At 44.5% G+C, this 27723-nt stretch overlaps 1 protein-coding gene across 1 annotated transcript; it reads left to right on the plus strand.

Moving 5' to 3' along the window:
• The first annotated feature begins 1100 nt into the window (after positions 1 to 1100).
• On the plus strand, positions 1101 to 27723 carry LOC119976308 (P2Y purinoceptor 1-like). Its single transcript, XM_038816749.1, has 2 exons — positions 1101 to 1925; positions 25685 to 27723. Exon 2 carries the CDS (start codon positions 25730 to 25732, stop codon positions 26741 to 26743), a length of 1014 nt encoding a protein of 337 aa, XP_038672677.1. The 5' UTR covers positions 1101 to 1925; positions 25685 to 25729; the 3' UTR covers positions 26744 to 27723.

Here is a 27723-nt window from a genome sequence, read left to right on the forward strand (position 1 = left end):
ATCCACCTAACCTGCACATCTTTGGACTGTGGGAGGAAACCGGAGCACCCGGAGGAAACCCACGCACACACGGGAGGGATATGCAGACTCCGCACAGACGGTGACCCAAGCCGGAATTGAACCTGGGACCCTGGAGCTGTGAAGCGATTGTGCTATCCACAATGCTACCGTGCTGCCCTGCATGCTTCATCCGATGCCAGTGCTTATGTCGTTACATTGTATATCTTGTGTTGCCCTATTATGTATTTTCTTTTGGTCCCTTTTTTTCCCATGTACTTAATGATCTGTTGAGCTGCTCGCAGAAAAATACTTTTCACTGTACCTCGGTACACGTGACAATAAACAAATCCAAACCAATCCAATCCAATCCAAGCACTTTTTAAGGTTGTGAAGTTTCCAGAGTCTACGACATTCCCAGGTAATACATTCCAGATTCTCATCACCCTCTGCCATTGTTTTTCCTTTTCACAATCTGCTGTAACTACTTGCAGGATTTAGCACATCCAGTTATATAACAGCAGATGTCTTTTGGAGCAAAAAGGGGCATTTTCCAGAGTTCAGGGAATGTAGGTAGTTGGAAACAAAGGGTGAATTTGTGAGATACTGCATCTAGGCCAGCATTAACAGCGAAGGAACGGCGATATATTTCCAAGTCAGGATGGTGAGTGACTTGGAGGGGAACCTCCATGTGCTGGGGTTGTCCTTCTAGATGGTAGTGAGTTTGGAAGGTGCTGTCAAAGGGGCGAGTTCCTGCAACGCACCTTACAGATGGTGCACACCGCTGTCACCCTGTCAAATCCTATTAAAATTCTATAAGTTTCCCTTTCGAGTCTAGGTGACCCATGGATAATCTGGACTCAAAACGTTCGCTCTTTTCTCTCCCTACAGCTGCTGCCAGACCTGCTGAGATTTTCCAGCATTTTCCCTTTGATTTCAGATTCCAGCATCCACAGTAATTTGCTTTTATTAATGAGCTGATGACAACAGGTCAAGAGTTGTGACTGGGGGGTGGGGAGGAGGGGAGAGAGGGACAAGAAACATGCACGGCAGGATGCTGATGCAGTTTTAGTTGCCGAGTGTCATTTTCATATTCAGACCTGGCCTCCTGCCTCAGGGGCTCCAATTGTGAGGCATCCTCACAACAGTGACTCAGAGCTTTCTTAAAGAACGAAGTGATTCCAACGAATAGTTAACAAAGAAGCGAGGGATGGGGAGATTAAAGAGTCAACGTGTTCCAACAATTCTCACTCAATCATTTCCTGCAGAATTTGCTGTAACGTCAATGTGTCCACTGTGGAGGGGTTGGGAATCTCACCCTTGAGGAAATGTCAGTTCTTGCAGCGGTCCCACACCAAGATTGGACTTTGTTTTACAACCGTTGATGCTGTGCCAACAATCATTGAAAAAAAAGGGCAAGAGTGGAAAGCTGAACCTGACACCTCTCTCTCTCTCTCTGTCAGTCTCGCTGCTTTCGCTTCCCCTGCTAGTGTCTCAGAGTCTCTAGGGGAAGGAGAGTGGAAAGCTGAAACGTGTGAAGTTGCTGAGTTTGGTGGGATTTGAAGGAAGGGCAGTTGTTGGACTGACAGAGGGAAGCTCTGCGTCGTGGAGGAGCCCCACTTAAACCAGGGGACCAGCTCTCAGCTGCGATTCGCGTCCCCTTCCCCCGGGGGAGGGGGTGCAGGGTGGATCTTACTCTGCCCGCCAGCCGGCTCGCGGGATGTGTTCAGTTGTTCAGTAAGTAACAGGACAACTTCACGTGGTTCTAAAGTGCCCGGGGCGGCGTTGCTGAGCGATGTCTCGCTCTCTTTGATTCACTCATCTGCCCAATCCGCTACATGGACACCGTGGCCGGAGTAAGAGCGAATCTGCGGCCAGGATTCTTCCTGTTTTGATTCGGACATGCCGAGTTCATGCAGAGTTTTCAGGTACACTTCACACATATCAACTGCCTGTCCGAAACTTGATACAGTTCAAGTAAAACTCCCGAGTTATACTGTAACTCCCAATTATACTGTAACTCCCAATTATACTGTAACTCCCAATTATTTTTTTTTTTTTTTTAAATTTAGATTACCCAATTATTTTTTCCAATTAAGGGGGCAATTTAGCGTGGCCAATCCACCTACTCTGCACATTTTTGGATTGTGGGGGCGAAACCCACGCAGACACGGGGAGAATGTGCAAACTCCACACGGACAGTGACCCAGAGCCGGGATCGAACCTGGGACCTCAGCGCCGTGAGGCGGTTGTGCTAACCACTAGGCCACCGTGCTGCCCATGTAACTCCCAATTATACTGTAACTCCCAATTATACTGTAACTCCCAATTTATACTGTAACTCCCAATTATACTGTAACTCCCAATTTATACTGTAACTCCCAATTATACTGTAACTCCCAATTTATACTGTAACTCCCAATGTATACTGTAACTCCCAATTTATACTGTATCTCACAATTATACTGTAACTCCCAATTATACTGTAACTCCCCAATTATACTGTAACTCCCAATTTATACTGTAACTCCCAATTATACTGTAACTCCCAATTTATACTGTAACTCCCAATTATACTGTGACTCCCAATTATACTGTAACTCCCATTATACTGTAACTCCCAATTACTGTAACTACCAATTATATACTGTAACTCCCAATTATACTGTAACTACCAATTTAATCTGTAACTCCCAATTATACTGTACTCCCAATTATACTGTAACTCCCAATTTATACTGTAACTACCAATTATACTGTGACTCCCATTATACTGTAACTCCCAATTATACTGTAACTACCAATTTTATACTGTAACTCCAATTATACTGTAACTCCCAATTATACTGTAACTCCCAATTTATACTGTAACTCCCAATTATACTGTAACTCCCAATTATACTGTAACTACCAATTATACTGTAACTCCCAATTATACTGTAACTCCCAATTATACTGTAACTCCCAATTATACTGTAACTCCCAATTATACTGTAACTCCCAATTATACTGTAACTACCAATTTATACTGTAACTCCCAATTATACTGTAACTCCCAATTATACTGTAACTCCCAATTATACTGTAACTCCCAATTATACTGTAACTCCCAATTATACTGTAACTCCCAATTATACTGTAACTCCCAATTATACTGTAACTCCCAATTATACTGTAACTCCCAATTTATACTGTAACTCCCAATTATACTGTAACTCCCAATTATACTGTAACTCCCAATTATACTGTAACTCCCAATTATACTGTAACTCCCAATTATACTGTAACTCCCAATTATACTGTAACTCCCAATTATACTGTAACTCCCAATTATACTGTAACTCCCAATTTATACTGTAACTCCCAATATACTGTAACTCCCAATTTATACTGTAACTCCCAATTATACTGTAACTCCCAATTTATACTGTAACTCCCAATTATACTGTAACTCCCAAGTTATACTGTAACTCCCAATTTATACTGTAACTCCCAATTTATACTGTAACTCCCAATTACACTGTAATTCCCAATTATACTGTAACTCCCATTTATACTGTAACTCCCAATTATACTGTAACTCCCAATTATACTGTAACTCCCAATTATACTGTAACTCCCCAATTTATACTGTAACTCCCAATTTATACTGTAACTCACAATTATACTGTAACTCCCAATTTATACTGTAACTCCCAATTATACTGTGACTCCCAATTTATACTGTAACTCCCAATTATACTGTAACTCCCAATTATACTGTAACTCCCAATTTATACTGTAACTCCCAATTATACTGTGACTCCCAATTATACTGTAACTCCCAATTATACTGTAACTACCAATTTATACTGTAACTCCCAATTATACTGTAACTCCCCAATTATACTGTAACTCCCAATTATACTGTAACTCCCAATTTATACTGTAACTCCCAATTATACTGTAACTCCCAATTATACTGTAACTCCCAATTTATACTGTAACTCCCAATTATACTGTAACTCCCAATTATACTGTAACTCCCAATTATACTGTAACTCCCAATTATACTGTAACTCCCAATTTATACCGTAACTCCCAATATACTGTAACTCCCAATTTATACTGTAACTCCCAATTATACTGTAACTCCCAATTTATACTGTAACTCCCAATTTATACTGTAACTCCCAAATTATACTGTAACTCCCAAATATACTGTAACTCCCAATTTATACTGTAACTCCCAATTTATACTGTAACTCCCAATTACACTGTAATTCCCAATTATACTGTAACTCCCATTTATACTGTAACTCCCAATTATACTGTAACTCCCAATTATACTGTAACTCCCAATTATACTGTAACTCCCAATTATACTGTAACTCCCAATTATACTGTAACTCCCAATTTATACTGTAACTCCCAATGTATACTGTAACTCCCAATTTATACTGTATCTCACAATTATACTGTAACTCCCAATTATACTGTAACTCCCAATTATACTGTAACTCCCAATTTATACTGTAACTCCCAATTATACTGTGACTCCCAATTATACTGTAACTCCCAATTATACTGTAACTCCCAATTTATACTGTAACTCCCAATTATACTGTAACTACCAATTTATACTGTAACTCCCAATTATACTGTAACTCCCAATTTATACTGTAACTCCCAATTATACTGTGACTCCCAATTATACTGTAACTCCCAATTATACTGTAACTACCAATTTATACTGTAACTCCCAATTATACTGTAACTCCCAATTATACTGTAACTCCCAATTATACTGTAACTCCCAATTATACTGTAACTCCCAATTATACTGTAACTCCCAATTATACTGTAACTCCCAATTATACTGTAACTCCCAATTATACTGTGACTCCCAATTATACTGTAACTCCCAATTATACTGTAACTCCCAATTTATACTGTAACTCCCAATTATACTGTAACTACCAATTATACTGTAACTCCCAATTATTCTGTAACTCCCAATTATACTGTAACTCCCAAATTATACTGTAACTCCCAATTATACTGTAACTCCCAATTTATACTGTAACTCCCAATTATACTGTAACTCCCAATTTATACTGTAACTCCCAATTATACTGTAACTCCCAATTTATACTGTAACTCCCAATTATTCTGTAACTCCCAATTATACTGTAACTCCCAATTATACTGTAACTCCCAAATATACTGTAACTCCCAATTTATACTGTAACTCCCAATTATACTGTAACTCCCAATTACACTGTAACTCCCAATTTATACCGTAACTCCCAAATATACTGTAACTCCCAATTTATACTGTAACTCCCAATTATACTGTAACTCCCAATTTATACTGTAACTCCCAATTATACTGTAACTCCCAAATATACTGTAACTCCCAATTTATACTGTAACTCCCAATTTATACTGTAACTCCCAATTACACTGTAATTCCCAATTATACTGTAACTCCCATTTATACTGTAACTCCCAATTATACTGTAACTCCCAATTATACTGTAACTCCCAATTATACTGTAACTCCCAATTTATACTGTAACTCCCAATTTATACTGTATCTCACAATTATACTGTAACTCCCAATTTATACTGTAACTCCCAATTATACTGTGACTCCCAATTTATACTGTAACTCCCAATTATACTGTAACTCCCAATTATACTGTAACTCCCAATTTATACTGTAACTCCCAATTATACTGTGACTCCCAATTATACTGTAACTCCCAATTATACTGTAACTACCAATTTATACTGTAACTCCCAATTATACTGTAACTCCCAATTATACTGTAACTCCCAATTATACTGTAACTCCCAATTTATACTGTAACTCCCAATTATACTGTAACTCCCAATTATACTGTAACTCCCAATTTATACTGTAACTCCCAATTATACTGTAACTCCCAATTATACTGTAACTCCCAATTATACTGTAACTCCCAATTATACTGTAACTCCCAATTTATACCGTAACTCCCAAATATACTGTAACTCCCAATTTATACTGTAACTCCCAATTATACTGTAACTCCCAATTTATACTGTAACTCCCAAATTATACTGTAACTCCCAAATTATACTGTAACTCCCAATTTATACTGTAACTCCCAATTTATACTGTAACTCCCAATTACACTGTAATTCCCAATTATACTGTAACTCCCATTTATACTGTAACTCCCAATTATACTGTAACTCCCAATTTATACTGTAACTCCCAAATATACTGTAACTCCCAATTTATACTGTAACTCCCAATTATACTGTAACTCCCATTTATACTGTAACTCCCAATTTATACTGTAACTCCCAATTATACTGTAACTCCCAATTATACTGTAACTCCCAATTATACTGTAACTCCCAATTTATACTGTAACTCCCAATTATACTGTAACTCCCAATTATACTGTAACTCCCAATTTATACTGTAACTCCCAATTATACTGTAACTCCCAATTATACTGTAACTCCCAATTATACTGTAACTCCCAATTATACTGTAACTCCCAATTTATACCGTAACTCCCAAATATACTGTAACTCCCAATTTATACTGTAACTCCCAATTATACTGTAACTCCCAATTTATACTGTAACTCCCAATTTATACTGTAACTCCCAAATTATACTGTAACTCCCAAATATACTGTAACTCCCAATTTATACTGTAACTCCCAATTTATACTGTAACTCCCAATTACACTGTAATTCCCAATTATACTGTAACTCCCATTTATACTGTAACTCCCAATTATACTGTAACTCCCAATTATACTGTAACTCCCAATTTATACTGTAACTCCCAAATATACTGTAACTCCCAATTTATACTGTAACTCCCAATTATACTGTAACTCCCATTTATACTGTAACTCCCAATTTATACTGTAACTCCCAATTATACTGTAACTCCCAATTATACTGTAACTCCCAATTTATACTGTAATTCCCAATTCATACTGTAACTCCCAATTATACTGTAACTCCCAATTATATTGTAACTCCAAATTATACTGTAACTCCCAATTATACTGTAACTCCCAATTATACTGTAACTCCCAATTATACTGTAACTCCCAATTTATACTGTAACTCCCATTTATACTGTAACTCCCAATTTATACTGTAACTCCCAATTTATACTGTAACTCCCAATTATACTGTAACTCCCAATTTATACTGTAACTCCCAATTATACTGTAACTCCCAATTTATACTGTAACTCCCAATTATACTGTAACTCTCAATTTATTCTGTAACTCCCAATTACACTGTAACTCCCATTTATACTGTAACTCCCAATTTATACTGTAACTTCCAATTTAGACTGTAACTCCCAATTACACTGTAACTCCCAATTATACTGTAACTGCCAATTATACTGTAACTCCCATTTATACTGTAACTGCCAATTATACTGTAACTCCCAATTATACTGTAACTCCCAATTTATTCTGTAACTCCCAATTACACTGTAACTCCCATTTATACTGTAACTCACAATTTATACTGTAACTCCCAATTACACTGTAACTCCCAATTATACTGTAACTCCCAATTTATACTGTAACTTCCAATTTAGACTGTAACTCCCAATTATACTGTCACTCCCAATTTATAATGTAACTCCCAATTACACTGTAACTCCCATTTATACAGTAACTCCCAATTATGCTGTAACTCCCAATTACACTGTAACTCCCAATTTATTCTGTAACTCCCAATTACACTGTAACTCCCATTTATACTGTAACTCACAATTTATACTGTAACTCCCAATTATACTGTAACTCCCAATTTATACTGTAACTTCCAATTTAGACTGTAACTCCCAATTATACTGTAACTCCCAATTTATACTGTAACTCCCAATTACACTGTAACTCCCATTTATACTGTAACTCCAAATTATACTGTAACTCCCAATTTATACTGTAACTCCCAATTATACTGTAACTCCCAATTATACTGTAACTCCCAATTATACTGTAACTCCCAATTATACTGTAACTCCCAATTATACTGTAACTCCCAATTTATACTGTAACTCCCAATTATACTGTAACTCCCAATTATACTGTAACTCCCAATTATACTGTAACTCCCAATTATACTGTAACTCCCAATTATACTGTAACTCCCAATTATACTGTAACTCCCAATTATACTGTAACTCCCAATTATACTGTAACTCCCAATTATACTGTAACTCCAATTATACTGTAACTCCCAATTATACTGTAACTCCCAATTATACTGTAACTCCCAATTATACTGTAACTCCCAATTTATACTGTAACTCCCAATTATACTGTAACTCCCAATTACACTGTAACTCCAAATTTATACTGTAACTCCCAATTATACTGTAACTCCCAATTATACTGTAACTCCCAATTATACTGTAACTCCCAATTATACTGTAACTCCAAATTATACTGTAACTCCCAATTATACTGTAACTCCCAATTACACTGCAACTCCCAATTATACTGTAACTCCCATTTATACTGTAACTCCCAATTATACTGTAACTCCCAATTATACTGTAACTCCCAATTTATACCGTAACTCCCAATTTATACTGTAACTCACAATTATACTGTAACTCCAAATTACACTGTAACTCCCAATTATACTGTAACTCCCAATTTATACTGTAACTCCCAATTATACTGTAACTCCCAATTATACTGTAACTCCCAATTATACTGTAACTCCCAATTATACTGTAACTCCCAATTTATACTTTAACTCACAATTATACTGTAACTCCAAATTACACTGTAACTCCCAATTATACTGTAACTCCCAATTATACTGTAACTCCCAATTATACTGTAACTCCCAATTATACTGTAACTCTCAATTATACTGTAACTCCCAATTATACTGTAACTCCCAATTTATACTGTAACTCCCAATTATACTGTAACTCCAATTATACTGTAACTCCCAATTTATACTGTAACTCCCAATTATACTGTAACTCCAAATTATACTGTAACTCCCAATTTATACTGTAACTCCCAATTATACTGTAACTCCCAATTTATACTGTAACTCCCAATTATACTGTAACTCCCAATTACACTGTAACTCCCATTTATACTGTAACTCCCAATTTATATTGTAACTCCAAATTATACTGTAACTCCCAATTATACTGTAACTTCCAATTATACTGTAACTCCCATTTATACTGTAACTCCCAATTATACTGTAACTCCCATTTATTCTGTAACTCCCAATTACACTGTAACTCCCAATTATACTGTAACTCCCAATTATACTGTAACTCCCAATTATACTGTAACTCCCAAATATACCGTAACTCCCAATTATACTGTAACTCCCAATTATACTGTGACTCCCAATTACACTGTAACTCCCAATTATACTGTAACTCCCAATTTATACTGTAACTCCCATTTATACTGTAACTCCCAATTATACTGTAACTCCCAATTATACTGTAACTCCCAATTTATACTGTAACTCCCAATTATACTGTAACTCCCAATTATACTGTAACTCCCAATTATACTGTAACTCCAATTATACTGTAACTCCCAATTATACTGTAACTCCCAATTTATACTGTAACTCCCAATTATACTGTAACTCCCAATTATACTGTAACTCCCAATTATACTGTAACTCCCAATTTATACTGTAACTCCCAATTATACTGTAACTCCCAATTTATACTGTAACTCCCAATTATACTGTAACTCCCAATTTATACTGTAACTCCCAATTATACTGTAACTCCAAATTATACTGTAACTCCCAATTATACTGTAACTCCCAATTATACTGTAACTCCCAATTATACTGTAACTCCCAATTATACTGTAACTCCCAATTTATACTGTAACTCCCAATTATACTGTAACTCCCAATTTATACTGTAACTCCCAATTACACTGTAACTCCCAATTATACTGTAACTCCAAATTTATACTGTAACTCCCAATTATACTGTAACTCCCAATTATACTGTAACTCCCAATTTATACTGTAACTCCCAATTATACTGTAACTCCCAATTATACTGTAACTCCCAATTTATACTGTAACTCCCAATTATACTGTAACTCCAAATTATACTGTAACTCCCAATTATACTGTAACTCCAAATTATACTGTAACTCCCAATTTATACTGTAACTCCAAATTATACTGTAACTCCCAATTATACTGTAACTCCAAATTATACTGTAACTCCCAATTTATACTGTAACTCCCAATTATACTGTAACTCCCAATTATACTGTAACTCCCAATTATACTGTAACTCCCAATTATACTGTAACTCCAAATTATACTGTAACTCCCAATTATACTGTAACTCCCAATTTATACTGTAACTCCCAATTATACTGTAACTCCCAATTATACTGTAACTCCCATTTATACTGTAACTCCCAATTTACACTGTAACTCCCAATTATACTGTAACTCCCAATTATACTGTAACTCCCAATTATACTGTAACTCCCAATTTATACTGTAACTCCAAATTTATACTGTAACTCCCAATTATACTGTAACTCCCAATTACACTGTAACTCCCAATTATACTGTAACTCCCAATTATACTGTAACTCCCAATTTATATTGTAACTCCAAATTATACTGTAACTCCCAATCATACTGTACCTCCCGAGTTATACTGTAACTCCCAATTTATACTGTAATTCTCAATTACACTGTAACTCCCTTTTATACTGTAGCTCCCAATTTTTACGGTAACTCCTGAGTTATATTGCTATTCTGATTAATACTGTAATTCTCAATTTATACTGTACGTCCCGAGTTATATTGTTTTTCCTGATTAATATTGTAATTTCCAATTTAGACTGTAATTCCCTAGTTATATTGCTATTCCAGATTTATATTGCAATTCCCGAGTTATATTGCTATTGTTGATAAATTCAGTAATCCCAATTTATACTGAGTTATATGGCTATTCCTGATTTATATTGCTATCTTAAATTAATACTGTAATTCCCAATTCGTACTGTAATTCCCAATTAATACTGTAATTCTCAATTCAGACTGTAATTGCCAACTGTACTTTAAATCCCAGGTTATATTGCTATTCCTGATTAATACTGCTATTCCCAATTTGTACTGTGATTCCCAAGTTATATTGCTATTGCTGATTAATGCTGCCTTTCCCAATTTATACTGTGATTCCCGAGTTATATTGCAATTCCTGAGTCACATTGCTATTTATGACTAATACAGTAATCTCAATTTATACTGTAATTCCTGAGTTATATTGATATTACCAATTAATACTGTAATTCCCAATTTATATTATAACTCCTCAATGATATTGCAATTCCTGAGTCACCTTGCTATTCCTGATTAATACTTTAATTCCTAATTTATACAATAACTCCCCACTTATATTGCAATTCATGAGTTATATTGCTCTTACTGATTAATGCTATAATTTCCCATTTAGACTGTAATGCCAGAGTTATATTGCTATTCTCATTAATGCTGTAGCTCCCAATTAATACTGTAATTCCAAATTTGTACTGCAGTTCCTGAGGTGTACTGTAATCCCCATGCTGTACTACCATCCCTGAGTCATACAGCTTTTCTGGAGCTGTATTGTCATTCATTAATTCGACTGTCATTTCCTGATTTATACTGTCAAATGATGCTGACATTTCCTCGCACGTTTTCCAACACAATTTGTGCTGCCACTCCTTGAGTTGTGCTGTCACTCCCTGAGTTATGCCTGTCATTTCACTGTCATTTCTAGCACCGTACAATTGTTATGGACAGGGGGGAGAGGCAAATTGGACCTGGTTATTTTCTCACTTCCATCTGTAATCAGAGGTGCTTAAATGTTTGCAATTGGCTGCGGCGTGTTTACCCAAACCCTTTGTTTGTAATGCTAATTTTCAAGTAACTCTCAACAAACTCTATTTCAGGTGAAATCAGGAGCATTTGTTATTCATATATTCAAATCCAGGGAATGGTTATAACTTCATATATATTCACACACACACAAGCATGCAGAAAGAAGATAGGAAAAAGGAGTTTTTTCAACTGTGAATAACTTTAGCAGATAAAGAACCAGACATATGGATATCAGTTTGCGTAATTGCCAGAGTTCAGAAAGTCAGAGTCCAGGGCGGGTTCCTTCACGTAGGAGTTACAGTTCAGGTGAGTTTAGTTATCTGGAAGCAGGACTTGCTTGAAGCCCTCTAAAGTGACACAATTCATTATACAGAGACTTCTGCTCAGCAGGCGGTGGGACGAAACTTTCAGAAGACCAATGTTTGACGCGCCTTAGCCTTGATACAGGGGCTTTTGGTCAGCCTAAAGCTTTGGCATTTGCAGGCCGGAGGTTAAAAGGCAAACTGAATTAGAACATAGAACATAGAACAGTACAGCACAGAACAGGCCCTTCGGCCCTCAATGTTGTGCCGAGCCATGATCACCCTACTCAAACACACGTATCCACCCGATACCCATAACCCAACAACCACCCCCCCCTTAACCTTACTTTTATAAGGACACTACGGGCAATTTAGCATGGCCAATCCACCTAACCCGCACATCTTTGGACTGTGGGAGGAAACCGGACCACCCGGAGGAAACCCACGCACACAGGGGGAGGACGTGCAGACTCCACACAGACAGTGACCCAGCCGGGAATCGAACCTGGGACCCTGGAGCTGTGAAGCATTTATGCTAACCACCATGCTACCCTGCTGCCCCTGCTACCCTGCTGCCCTCAATTGCGACTCTAGAAAAGCAACGGCTGGGATTCTCCATTTCTGAGGCTAAGGACTGGACTCCCCGTTTCAGCGGCTGAGTGCCGGCCTGAACGGAGAATTCGCCAGCTTTTTATGATGCCAAAATTGGCGCCGAATCCTCACCGATTCTAGGACCGGTGAGTGGCTAGCAGCAGAGCCGGCTGAAACTTCCAGCTCCTGCACCAAAAATGGCCAGAGAATGGCCGGATCCGTGGCCGCGCACATGCACGGCGGTGACCTGCAGCGGTTGCGCCGTACAACATGGCGCTGGCCGTGCGTGGTCCCGTCCCGCCATTGCAACCCCAGAGGCCGACCCATGGCTGCCCCCCACCAGTCTGCCCAGCCCTCGCGGAAGCCACCCTGGCCAGCGGCATCGAGTGTGACGGCACAGGACACAGTCCGCAGCCGCCACGCCGGGTTCCCACCCGCTGAGACCACACGTGTCCCGCGCGGTCGGGAACCCGGCCTACCAGGGGCGAAGCATCGTGCGAGGGCCTGCTGATGGTGCGCCAATGCCGTTGCAAAGGCGCGCAGCGTGATGACACCATTTCGGAGGGGGCGGAGATTTGCGAACCATCAAATGGGGCTAGCTCCACCGCGCCATGTAGAACATAATGGACTGCGATGGGAAACGGTGCCGGATTCACAGCTTTCACAATGACGTTCAGGAGGCTGACACGATACAGCCGCATGTACAAACTTCACTCCCCACGCACACCATCCCAGCCAAACGATATCAGTGAGGAGAGCAGCCTCGGGCTTTACAGATGCCGACTGGAAGCCCTTTTGGATGCAGTGGAGGAGCCGAGGATGACCCTGTATTTCCTCGGAAAGTTGTGCCTAGGCGCAGGTGGCAGAAGCCGTGAGCGCCGTGGGCAACAGTGTCCGCATGGGCTAACGGTGCCGGAAAAACTACACAGCCTCCTCAGGGCGGTCAGGGTGAGCAGGCAGCCCTGTGCCCCTGTCAGTAGCTCATGTCCCACACACACATAACCCTACCCCCCCCCCCCCCCCCCCGCCCAACAAGGAGGATGGCTGAACCCCCACCCTGCATCACATGCCGGTACCCATGCCAGCTGTCATGACCGGGTGCCCTGGCCACTGAGGCCACCAGCTACCCACCCCCTTGGCTGCATGAGTTGGACTGTCGTCTTCTGTTTACCCCCCCCACCAGGAAAAGGCCATGCACAACAGGCAGGAGCCGGAGAAGACAGGAGGGTGACCACTGGAACTGCAGCCCCTCACCCTGGCCGAGCAGAGGGCCCTAGACATGGTCAGCGGCCCAGAGGAACGGGAGGTCACCGACGTGGATCTCGGGCATGGGCGAGGAAGTGAGACCCCGCTTAGTTCCCCGTGATACGTGTGCCAATCCCCCCCACCAACCTCATCCTCACCACCCTCAGCCCCAAACCTCCATCAGCCCCACCCCATTCTTACCCCCACAACACCGTCACGCCAACACCACCGCACCCCCCCCCCCCCCCACCCCCACCCACACGCCCACCCCCACCACCCCCTGGCCAGTGGTCTAATCATGCGTCTTGCAGGACCTACTGGAAATGGGCCGGGTCCACCGGACATCCCGCGTCCCCAGGCAGTGCCACAGCCGGAGGCCCCCCCCCCATGAACCAGGCGCCAACACTGAAAACAGCTCAGACACTAGCCCTCCCCCCGAGAGTTAGCTGCTCGGGTTGGAGGTTGACAGTGATTTACCGTCACAGTTGTCGCCAACAGCCATCCCCCCCCCCCCCCCCCCCCCCCCCCTCCCACCCAGAGACAAACCTCGGTTGGGCACTTTAGTGAAGAGGCTCCTGGGACAATATCTGGTGCTCACCACACAGTTGACCTGGTACAGCAGTGGCGGTAGGAGGGCGTGGAGGTCAGAGAACAGGCCGAACCCAGGAACTAGCTGTCGTTCAGAAGGGTTTTGGGCTTCTGGAATGGACAGTCCCATTGATTGTGGACATGCAGTCGCAGAGCCAAGGGTTACATGAGGGGTTGTCGATCAGCACCCAGCACCTGCAGGTGCAGTTGGAGGATTCCAAACGCGTGCAGGAGCAGTCGGTGGAGCCGCCCTGCATGCCACCCAGGCCAAGACCGCACGGGTGCCGTCCGTGGTGGAGGCATTGGCGGTGAACCTGGAGGTGACCAGACCATCACAGAGGTCTGTGAGTCCTTGGTAAGTCTGCTCTCGGTGCCTGGAAGGACATTGTGGTATAGATGTTCAGAGCGACCATCATCTCTAAGACCACCGGGAGCGGATGTCCTCTCCCTTACCCCCGCGGTGCCAGGTGTGCCATCATCTGGCAGATATGTCGCACTGTCTCCCTGCTCAGCCAGAGTCTTCGATGGCATGCCTGGTCCAGCAGGTCCTCGAATGACAGGCGGTGCTGGTACACAAGTGGCCTCCTCCTCCGGCTCTCTATTCTGGATGGCTGCCTCCTGTTCCCCTGCTGCCCGCTCCACTGCTGCCCGCTCCACTGCTGCCCACTCCACTGCTGCCTGCTCCACTGCTGCCTGCTCCACTGCTGCCCACTCCACTGCTGCCCGCTCCACTGCTGCCCGCTCCACTGCTCCCCACTCCACTGCTGCCCACTCCACTGCTGCCCGCTCCACTGCTGCCCACTCCACTGCTGCCTGCTCCACTGCTGCCCGCTCCACTGCTCCCCACTCCACTGCTGCCCGCTCCACTGCTGCCCGCTCCACTGCTGCCCACTCCACTGCTGCCCGCTCCACTGCTGCCCGCTCCACTGCTGCCCGCTCCACTGCTCCCCACTCCACTGCTGCCCACTCCACTGCTGCCCGCTCCACTGCTGCCTGCTCCACTGCTGCCCGCTCCACTGCTGCAGCTTCCTCCTACTTGAGCAGCTCCAGCTCGTACAGCCATAAGGCATCCCCCAGGGTTGCAGCAACTGGCAAGAAGGCCACCATTGCTGGTTGAATTCCAATATCCAATATCTGCAGGGGGTGAAAAGCCAACATGTCAGCACGGTGCGTACCGCCGTGCCGAAAGGTCACCAAGCTACATGGCGGCCCCGTATGGCACTGCGGGCTCCAGGCATGGACCGCCATTACCGCGGTCTGCACGGCAGCCATCTTGCTGTGCGCCCCACTGACCATCCACCCTGGCCCCTGGTTCTGCAGAGCAACACTGACCATATGGGCGCCCCCACCACTGCATGTCCCCCCCCCCCCCCCCCCGCCCCCCTACCCACCCCAGCCAGGACATTCCAGTGTCCGGGGTCCGGGTTGGCAGCCTGCAGTCGCACCTCTCTGGGTCCTACCTCCTCTCCTCCTCCTTCATCAACCACAACACCAGTTTCACGATTTTTAAAAGCATAAGTGAACCATGCCCTTCGGGAACTCGGCCCATCGGAGGAGGAAAACCGCGGAGGCCCCGGAGAATACGGGGTTGGGCCCAGTCACGGTATGCACACGGTGTTTACTGTACGTGCATTTCGGACTGCATTGACGCCGCTGTCAAGGTGCTGGAGAATTGCCATTTGCCGTCAAATCGGTGCCTGTCACGATTTGGGTGTCGAAACCGATTCTCTGCCCACTTTCCTTTCTCGATTCCGGCGTCAGCTAACGGAGAATATTGCCCAATAACTTTGAAAAGGGCCAGAAGCTTATGTCATGTGATGTTGCCCATTAATGGTTGAGTGGCAGTTTAACAAGCAGCCTCTGTGCTTCTAAAATCATTGTTCAAAATTCATTGTTCACTTTTGGAGATAAATGGTTGCTATTAGCACCTCTGCAGATATAACGGGTGAAATTCTCCCACCCCGCCATGGCAGAAATTCTCTGCCACCTGGGAATTGGCGGGGGCGGGAATTACGCCCCGCCGATTGGCGCGACCTCCGCGCCGATCGGCGTGCCACCCGCGGCGATTCTCCGGCTCGTGATGGGCCGAAGTCCCGCCGCTGGGAGGCCTCTCCGCGCCGACGTGGTTTGAACCACCTCTGGTGGTGGCGGGATCGGCAGTGCAAGCGGGCCCCCCAGGGTCCTGGGGAGGGGGGGCGCGGGGCGATCGGACACCGGGTGGTCCCCCCACGGTGGCCAGGCCCACGATCGGAACCACTGATCGGCGGGCGGGCCAGTGCCGTGGGGGCATTCTTTTTCTTCCGCCGCCGCCATGGCCTCCACCATGGCGGAGGCGGAAGAGAATCCCCAGCGCGCATGCGCCAGTGGTGATGCACCGGTGCATGCGCGAACCGGCGAAAGCCTTTCGGCCAGCCCCGGCGGCGGGCGTCAAAGGCCGTTGTGCCGGTTTTGCCGCCAGTCGGCGTGATGCCAACCACTCCGGCGCGGGCCTAGCCCCTCAATGTGAGGGCTTGGCCCCCAAAGGTGCGGAGAATTCCGCACCTTTGGGGAGGCCCGACGCCGGAGTGGTTGGCGCCACTCCGCTACGTCGGGACCCCCCGCCCCACCGGGTAGGGGTGAATCCCGCCCAACAAGTTTTAAAGGATTCCTTTTGTTATAATCCAGGCTGGGGAGAGAAGTTCCCTGCTGGCCCCTCATTGTATTGATTGTAACATGTCTGCAAAATGTGAGCCATGAGTTTTCACAAGGATGAAGATTGAGTTTTTGCCCCATAAATGCTGGTGAATCATCCTAGAAACTGTAGCCAACTCGTACATCAGAAGACTACACACGCCCTCCTATTGTTCTCATTTAAAATGTGTTAGTGGCTGTCATTCTCAATCTAATCGTCTGTGCAGTCCATTGGGCACTTCTCCCGCGATGGAGACCACTGTGGGAATGCGGCGCGACCCGCCTGCTCCATGGCCCTCGTGCCCCACGCTTTAACAAACCCTGGTCTCGGACAAGGACTGCAGATTTGATTTGATTTGATTTGTTGTCACATGTACCGAAGTGCAGTGAAAATAATTTTTCTGCAACTGAGGGAATGTGCACAGTACGTAATAGTAGACAAAAGAATAATCAACAGAGTACATTGACAAATGGTACAACAACAAATAGTGATTGATAACAGTGCGGAACAAGGGGCCAAACAAATCAAATACATGAGCAAGAGCAGCATAGGGCATTGTGAATAGTGTTCTTACATGGAACAGATCAGTCCGAGGGGGAGTCGTTGAGGAGTCTAGTAGCTGTGGGGAAGAAGTTGTTCCTATGCCTGGATGTGCGGGTCTTCAAACTTCTGTATCTTCTACCTGATGGAAGGGTCTGGAAGGAGGCAGTGCCTGGGTGGGAGGGGTCTCTGACAGTGCTGTCTGCCTTCCTGAGGCAGCGGGAGGTGTAGACAGAATCAATGGGAGGATGGCAAGCTTGTGTGATGCGTTGGGCTGAGTTCGCCACACTCTACAGTTTCTTGCGATCTTGGGCCGAGCAGTTGCCATACCAGACTGTGATGCAGCCGGATAGGATGCTCTATCGCATATCTGTAGAAGTTTGTGAGAGTCGATGCAGACATGCCAAATTTCTTTAGAGACGTTGTTGGGCTTTCTTGACTGTTGCATCAGCGTGAGTGGACCAGGACAGACTGTTGGTGATGGTGACCCCCCAGGAACCTAAAACTAGCGGCCATCTCCACTTCGGAGCCATTGATGCAGACGGGAGAGGGGGGGGGGGGGGGGGGGGTGCGGAGGTGTCGTGCTACGCTACCTGAAGTCGATAATCAGTTCCTTGGTCTTTCTGACATGGAAACACCACTGCCTGCCAGTTGCCCTTCAAGCCACTCACCGTCCGAATTTGGAAACATATCGCCGTTCCTTCACTGTCGCGCGGTCGAAATCCTGGAAATATCGCTGAAACAGTTATTATCACATTACAGTCTGCAGGATCTTGCTGCGCACATGTTTGTCTGCCCTATTGCAACAGTGACCACACCTCAAAAATAATTAATTGGTTGCAAAGTACTATGGGATGCCCTGCAGTTATGAGAGCTGCTGTATAAGACTTAAATTTTTTTCTCATAAAATGCTTCTTCGTTCCAAACAATGGCGCTGCCAAAAAATGGTGACTGCTTCGGCGAGAGGCGGGTGTGAATAATGAAACATCCTGTCGTGACAGGTGGCGGTCACTGTGACTACTGAATCCTTTTATGCCTGTCACAGACATGCTGCGACAAACAGTCTCCTCTTGTGCTGTAAATTCCCGTGACGCTATGATAATTAACATGCAAGTATCGTTGCTCCAAACGACTCTGGAGGGGGATTGCACATCCTGCTAATCCTTGGTAAGCAACAGCTCCATTCGCGAGTGAATCTGCACCGACTATTTCTCCAAACCATGATTCAAATTCCCACTGGGAGAGCTGAACTAAGTTTGTCACCTCCCAAGCAGGATTTCTGGAGTTGAAGCTATGGCCCGGCCTTATCAGTGACATCTATTGTCCCTATTTTTAAATCCAGGGTGCAAGGTTTGTTTACGCAGCTGCAAAAGACAATTATAAAATAAAGGAAATAACAAAAAAAGATCTGCTGCCATTCTCAAAATGTTAATGACTAGGATATTAGTTGCAGCCTGTTCCTGGAGCAGTGGGTTTAAAAGTTCAATGTGAAAGAGTTTCTAAACATACGCTCACATTATGCATATCCCTTGCACATATTGGCATTATCCCAGGGAACACAGGTCAAATATTTATTGATGGCATTGAATATGGAGCTGGAAGCTCATCTTTATTTTAAATTTAGAGTGCCCAATTATTTTTCTTTCCAATTAAGGGGCGATTGAGCGCGGCCAATCTACCTCCCCTTCACATCTTTGGGTTGTGGGGGTGAGACCCATGCAGACACGGGGAGAATGCGCACACTCCAGACGGACAGTGACCCAGAGCCAGGATCGAACCCGTGTCCTCGGTGCCGTGAGGCAGCAGTGCTAACCACTGCGCCACCGTGCCGCCCGGGAAGTTCATCTTGGGATCAAGCGTGACACCAGCAACTCGATCTGAGGCACTTTCGAGGAGACAGGACTGGAGTCGGCAGCTCGGGAATGGAGTTTGGAGCAGCAACTCAAAACAATGGCCGGGTTTTACCAATCCCACCGAAGATAACCCCCCCATGACGGGGTCCCTGGCGCCATAGCCAGCGAGCGGCAAGGGGCCATTGACACTGGAAGGACTGGAATCCCGCCAGGAGTCAATGGTGTGCCTCCTCCACCGTTGTTAAAGCCGGCCAATGGCGTAGACTTTCCAATATTAACTTCAAGGTCCAGCAGCTCCGAAGCGTTGGCAGCTTGATGGGGGTTTCTGAAGCAGATTGGAGACAAGGCAGGCACTTCAACATGGATCTGCCGTCAGAGGCATTGACCTAAAACAAACATTCTGGCGTGCCGGCAAAACTACCCCTAATTAGGGCCTTACACATCTTCATTGACATCACCTCAGTGGAGTAGGAAGCTGACCCTCCTCCCAGCTGCCTGCTGGAACGCTCGCCGCCGCCCTTTCCACCCCTCACCACATCTCCAAGCTTTTGAAGATGGGAGCCAGGAAAAGCAAGCTCATAAAATCTGTTTCAGTCTGCACAGATGCTGCCAGATTGCTGCGCACATCCAGTATTTTGATTATTTTATTGGATTGCCACTCAGATTCATGGAGGATTAGGGACACCTGTGAATAATTAGTGAGGAAATAATCCGCCTGAAAAGACCTGAATTAATTCAAAACTGCAGAGGAAAGCTGTTTGGCTGTGGCATTCGCACTCTAGAAAATTGTCCAATTTGTCCACTGAAAGCTCTCACAAATAGCAACCCGATAACAACCAGAAAACCTGTTCTAGCGACGCCAGATAAGGGTTCAATGCTGATCAGGATATCAGGAGGATCTTAGGGGCTCCTCATCTCAATCCATACACCTGGGGCCTCTGTTTGACAACTCGTCTGAAAGGCGGAACCTTCAACCATGCAGCACTCCCTCAGCACGGTCAAGCTAAGAATTAATATGCAAATCTCGGGGGTGGGATTTGAACCCAGGACCTTTTGCTCCAGAGGTGAGAGGGCTACCCACTACACCTGATACCTATGCAATGAGCATCTTCCGAGTGAAGGGGTCAGTGGGAGGGAGATGCAGAGGAATAATAATTTCAATCCAGAACTTGGCTTTGGAGTCATAGAGTCAGAGATGTTTACAGCATGGAAACAGGCCCTTCGGCCCAGCTTGTTCATGCCGACCAGTTTCTATCACTAAGCTAGTCCCACTTGCCTGCATTTGGCCCATATCACTCTGTACCCACCCTGCCCATGTAACTGTCTAACTGTTTTTAAAGGAAAAAATTGTAGCCACTTCTACCACTGCCTCTGGCAGCTCATTCCAGATGCTCACCACCCTCTGTGTGAAATAATTTCCCCTCTGGTCTCTTTTGTATCTCTCCCCTCTCACCTTAAACCTCTGCCCTCTAGTTCTAGACGCCTCTACCTTTGGGAAAATATGTCGACTATCTACCTTATCTATACCCCTCATTATTTTATAGATCTCTATAAGATCACCCCTGAGCCTCCTACGCTCCAGGCAAAAAAGCCCGAGCCTATCCAGCCTCTCCTTATAACTCAGACCATCAAGTCCTGGTAGCATCCTCGTAAATCTCTTCTGCACTCTTTCTAGTTTAACAATATCCTTCCTATAATAGGGTGACCAGAACTGAACACAATATTCCATGTGTGGTCTTACCATTGTCTTGTACAAGTTCAACAAGACGTCCCAACTCCTGTATTCAATGTTCTGACCAATAAAACCTAGCATGCTGAATGCCTTCTTCACCACCCTGTCCATCTGCAACTCCACCTTCAAGGAGCTATGAACCTGTACCCCTAGATCTCTTTGTTCTGTAACTCTCCCCAACTCCCTACCATTAACTGAGTAGGTCCTGCCCTGATTTGATCCACTAAAATGCATCACCTCACATTTATCCAAATTAAACTCCAGTTGCCATCATCGGCCCACTGGCCCAATTGGTCAAGATCTTGTTGCAATCTTATATAACCTTCTTCACTATCCACTATGCTGCCAATCTTCGTGTCATCTGCAAACTTACTAACCATGCCTCCTACATTCTCATCCAAATCATTAATATCTATCTCATCCTGGACTCCATGAGTTTGAACCTTTCAACAACCTACCATGCAGTACCTTGTCAAAGGCCTTGCTAAAGTCCATGAAGACAACATCGACTGCACTGCCCTCATCTACCTTCTTGGTTACCCCTTCAAGAAACTCAATCAAATTCGTGAGACATGACTTTCCCCTTACAAAGCCATACTGCCTTTTCCTAATTAACCCTTGCCTGTCTAAATGCCTGTAGATCATGTCCCTCAGAATACCTTCCAACAACTTACTCACTATGGAAGTAAGGCACACCGGTCTGTAGTTCCCAGGCTTATCCCTATACCCCTTCTAAAACAAGGGCACAACATTTGCTACCTTCCAATCTTCAGGCACCTCTCCTGTGGCTGCCGATGATTCAAATACTCAGCTAGGGGGCCGGCAATTTCCTCCCTGGCCTCCTACAACATCCTGGGATACATTTCATCAGGTCCCGGGGATTTATCTATCTTGATGCGCTTTAATACCTCCAGCACCTCCTCTGTAATACGTACATTCCCCAGGACATCACTTTTTATTTCCCCAATTTCCCTAACATTCGTGCCTTTCTCAACAGTAAATACTGACGAGAACAATTCATATAGGACCTCTCCCATCTCTTGTGGATCTGCACATAGATGACCTTGTTTATCCATAAGAGGCCCTACCCTAGTCACCCTTTTACCCTTTATGTATCTGTAAAAGCTCTTTGGATTTTCGTAGAATCATAGAATTTACAGTGCAGGAGGAGGCTATTCAGCCCATCGAGTCTGCACCGGCCCTTGGAAAGAGCACCCTACTTTAAGCCCCATGCCTCCACCCTATCCCTTTTATTCCCGTAACCCTGTCTAACCTTTTTGGCCACTAAGGGCAATTTAAAATGGCCAATCCACCTAACCTGCACAACCTTTGCCTTATCTGCCAATACAATCTCATGTCTCCTTTTTGCCCTCCTAATTTCTCTCTTAATTCTACTCCGACAAGCCCAATACTCTTTAAGGGATCCACTTGATCCCAGTTGCCTCAGCATGTCATATGCCTCCTTCTTCCTTTTGACCATGGCCTCAATATGAGGAGTAATCCAAGGTTCCCTCCTTCTGCCAGCCTTACCCTTCACTCTAAGAGCAATGTGCTCACCCTGAATCCTAGTTAACACCTTTTTGAACGACTCCCACTTACCAGCTGTCCTCTTGCCTGTCAACAGGCACCCCCAATCAACTTCTAAAAGTTCCCACCAAATACGCTCGAAATTGGCCTTGCCCCAATTTAGAATTTTAACTTTTGGGCCAGAACTATCATTCTCCATAGCTATCTTAAAACTAATGAATTATGGTCACTGGTTCCAAACTGATCCCTCACTAACATTTCTGTCATCTGCCCTTCCTTATTCCCCAAGAGGGCATCCACATATTGAATGAGGAATTCTTCCTAAATACACGCAACAAATTTCTCTCCATCCATACCGCTAGTGCTACGGCAGTCCCAGTTAATATTGGGAAAGTCAAAGTCCCCAACTATTACCACCCTATTTTTCCTGCAGCTATCTGTAATCTCTTTACCTATTTGCTCCTCAATACCCTGCTGACTATTGGGAGGCCTTTAGTACAACCCTATTAAAGTGATCTCACCCTTCTTATTTTTCAGTTCAACCCATATAGACTCAGTGGACGAACCTTTGGATATATCCTCTCTCTGAACTGCCATGACACTGTCCCTAATCAAAAAAGCAACTCCTCCTCCTCTCCTATCTCCTGTTCTATCTCTCCTATAGCTTCTGTACCCTGGAACATTGAGCTGCCAGTCCTGCCCCATCTTTAGCCATGTTTCAATAATAGCTATAATATCCCAGTCCCACGTACCTATCTATGCCCTGAGTTCACCTGCCTTCCCCGTTAGGCCTCTTGCATTGAAATAAATGCAGTTTAATCTGTTTCTCTGCCATCGCCTTTTCTGCTTCCTGACTTTTGTTTCTATCCTCTCTTTACTACTCTCTGACTTCCTGTATTGGTTCCCATCCCCCTGCCACATTAGTTTAAACCCTCCCGAACAGTGCTGGCAAACAACCCCCCTCGGACATTGGTTTCCAGTCCTGCCCAAGTGTTGGCCATCTGATTTGTAATGGTCCCTCCTCTTCCAGAAATGGTTCCAATGTCCCAAAAATCTGAATCCCTCCCCTCTGCACCATCTCTCAAGCCGCGCATTCATCCTGTCTATCCTGTCATTCCTACTCTGACTAGCACATGGCACTGGTAGCAATCCTGAGATTACTATCTTTGAAGTTCCATTTTTTATTTTAGCTCCGAACTCCCTAAATTCAGCATGTAGGATCTCATCCCGTTTTTTACCTGTATCGTTGGTGCCTATATGCACCGTGACAGCTGGCTGTTCACCCACCCCCTTTAGAATGACCTGCAGCCGCTCTGAAACATCCAGGACCTTTGCACCTGGGAGGCAACATAACTTCCTGGAGTCTCGTTTGCATTCGCAGAAACACCCCTTACAATCGAATCCCCTATCACTATAGCTCTACCGCTCTTTTTCCTGCCCTCCAGTGCAGCAGAGCCAGCCACGGTGCCATGAACCTGGCTACTGCTGCCTTCCCCCTGGTGAGCCATCTCCCCCAACAGTATCCAAAGTGGTATACCTGTTTTGGAGGGAGATGACCGCAGGGGACCCATGCACTGCCTCCCCACTCTTCCTCTGTCTGAGGGTCACACATTTCCTATCTCCCTCAGTATTCTTTATCTACAGTGTGACCAACTCTCTAAACATGCTAGATATAACTTCCTCAGCATCGTGGATGCTCCAAAGTGAGTCCATCCGCAGCTCCAGAGCCGTCAAGCGGTCTAACAGGAGCTGCAGTTGGACGCACTTTCTGCACGTGAAGGAACCAGGGACAGTGTACATGTCCCTGAACTCCCACATCGCACAAGAGGAGCATGACATGTGTCTGGGATCTCCTGCCATGTCTTAAACCTTAGGTTAACTTATACAACGACAATGCCAAAAAACATTAAACGAAAAACAAAAAAAAAAGATAAATGAAAAGAAAAGAAAAACTACTTACCAGTCACCACTTCTTACCAGACAGATTCAAATTTAGCAGGCCCCCTCTTGGCCAATCTAATCACAGCCCTCCTGTGACATAACTCTTCAGTTTCTCCCCAGTCTCTACCTCAGATTCAGCATTTACCCACTAACCTTCCCAAGATGCTGTCGGTCCAATCACTTGTCTCCGCTCCGCTCCTGAAAAGCCTCTCTCAATTACAACCCTGCTTCAAATGACCAAGTTCCAATTCTCACTCGGGCTCTCTCACTCTCTCAGGCTGTCTCAACTTCACGTGAACAAAGCTTAGCAAGTACTCTTTGGAGGTAACATTAGTCTGAATTGTTATAGCTGCTTTGAGAGGAACTTCAACAAAACAAACAGATTTTTTACTAAATTTGACATGCAGGCACATATGGTGACACGAGGCCAGATTTTCAAAAGCTTTGACAAAGAAGTAGATTTTAAGTAGACCCTTAAAGGAGGAGAGAGAAGTGGGGAGAAGTGAGGTTTAGAAACGGAATTCTTGAGCTCAGGAGCATGGGGACTAAGCCATGCCCACCTCTGGCATGGTTGTGAAAATTGGGAATGTATCAGGTAAGATTTGGAGGAGTGCCCAGCCTTTGAAGGTTGTAGAACTGATATAAGGAGGAATGAGGCTATTGAGGAATTTGAACATAAGGATGAGAATTTCTGTTCGAGTAATTGCTTGTTTGAGAGCCAGTGTAACAGTAAAAGCTCACTAACATGAGAAATTTAATCTTTATTTGGTTGCTTTTTCAGATGGTCTTATTTCTGGAGGAACGTCTGCCCTCCTGTCGACTGTGAATGAAAGGCTTTGAAGTGGATACAATGGTGCAACTGCCACCCAATGACTGCTCTGTCAATGAGGAATTTGAGTCTTGTTATCTGCCCATCATGTACCTTATAGTCTTTGTCACTGGATTGATCGGAAACAGTGTTGCTCTCTGGATGTTCATCTTCCACGTCAGGCCTTGGAGTAGCATCACCGTGTACATGTTTAACCTCGTCCTGGCCGACCTCTTCTACGTCTTCTCCTTGCCGGTTTTGATTTTTTACTACCTCAGGGAAAGTGATTGGATCTTTGGGGAGGTCATGTGCAAACTGCAAAGGTTTATTTTCCATGTTAACCTGTACGGCAGCATTTTGTTCCTCACTTGCATCAGTGTCCACAGGTACATGGGGGTGGTCCATCCCATGAAGTCGCTGGGCAGGTTGAAGAAGAAATCGGCCACCATTGTGACCGTGTGCCTGTGGGTGATAGTGATGGCCAGCATTGCGCCAATTCTGTACTTCTCCCGGTTACGCCAGGTCACCAACGCAACAAACGTCTCCGGACCATACTTGGACACAAATAGAACGATAAGAAACATATGCTACGATACGACATCTAAAGAGCTCCTGCACACTTATTTCATTTACAGCATGCTGACTACCTTCTTTGGTTTCTGTGTCCCCTTCGCCACCATCTTGGTCTGTTATGGATTTATCGTGAAGGCGTTAATATGCAACGACATGAGGACGCCTCTCCGGGAGAAGTCTGTGCGTCTTGTCATCATCGTGCTGGCGGTCTTTGCCGTTGCCTATCTGCCCTTCCATGTGATGAAGAACCTAAATCTTCAGTCTCGTCTTTATTACCAGGGGGTAGAAACGTGCGACTGGAACAAGAGGGTCTACGCCACCTATCAGGTGACCAGGGGTCTCGCCAGCCTCAATAGCTGTGTGGACCCGATCCTGTACTTTCTGGCAGGAGATACTTACAGGAAGAAACTCACTTCTACAGCCTCGAGAATCATCAAAAAGAATGAGTCTGTGGTCTAGGAAAGCAAACTGTTCACTCCATGACACCAGTGGACCAGTTATAAAATGATAATGGTGATTCTTGCTTAACCGACACTTTACATTTATGTAACACCTTTAATGTAGTAAATATGTCCTCAAGCACTTTCTAGGAGCATTATCAGAAAAATGTGTCACATGAGGAGGCAGTAGGACAGGCGAGCAAATGCTTGGTCAAGCTGGTATATCGAAGGAACATCTGCAAAGCGGAGGGAACGATTGGAGAAGTTGGAGAGGGTAAAGGAGGGAATTCCAGAGCTTAGTGTCCAGGTACAGCCGCCGGTGGTGGAGTCAAGGAGATCAAGGTATGTGTAAGAGGCCAGAATTGCAAGCCAGCAGAGATCCCGGTATCTCGCAGGACAAGATGAGGTTCCAGAGTTAGAGAGAGGTGAGGCCGGGCAGGGATTTAAACATGGGTGAAGATTTTAGAAATGAGGCGCTCTCTGGGAGCCAGTGTGGGTCATCAGGCACAAGGCAGATGGGCAAATCGGAGTGAGTGCAAGTGAGCCCAAGAGCGGTGGAGGTTCGCATGAACTCAAGTTTGAGGAAGTGCTGGGGGTTTGGTGAATGTTTAGTTTGGGTTGACTGTAAGGATTCTGTTTGAGATCTTTAATATCGAAAGCTTTAAATTAGCGAAGTATAATGAGTGCAGTAGCCCATAATTAAACATTCAAACACCCTATGTATTTGCCTACTTATTCTTTAACCCAATCACAGTTGTCCTTGGTGCTAATTTCAAGTTTTCCATTTTAAGATGGGAACAGCATTATACAAGTTTGAAAATATGGACTTGCTGTCAATGATATTAAACTTTGAATAATTGGGCTTGATCTGTACAGGGAATATTTTGCCTTAATCCTCGACGTTTACATTCTTGCATAAAATTCACAGCTTCACAAAGAAGTAAAGAATAGAGCTCATGTACTTGAATAACTGATTAAATATTATTTTGCTTATTTATT

The sequence above is a fragment of the Scyliorhinus canicula genome, chromosome 13 (assembly GCF_902713615.1).
Source record: "Scyliorhinus canicula chromosome 13, sScyCan1.1, whole genome shotgun sequence".
Classification (NCBI taxonomy): domain Eukaryota; kingdom Metazoa; phylum Chordata; class Chondrichthyes; order Carcharhiniformes; family Scyliorhinidae; genus Scyliorhinus; species Scyliorhinus canicula.

Bases quoted from the DNA above. Each gene is read 5' to 3' on its own strand.
- LOC119976308 (XM_038816749.1), top strand. From the start codon at position 25,730: ATGAAAGGCTTTGAAGTGGATACAATGGTGCAACTGCCACCCAATGAC.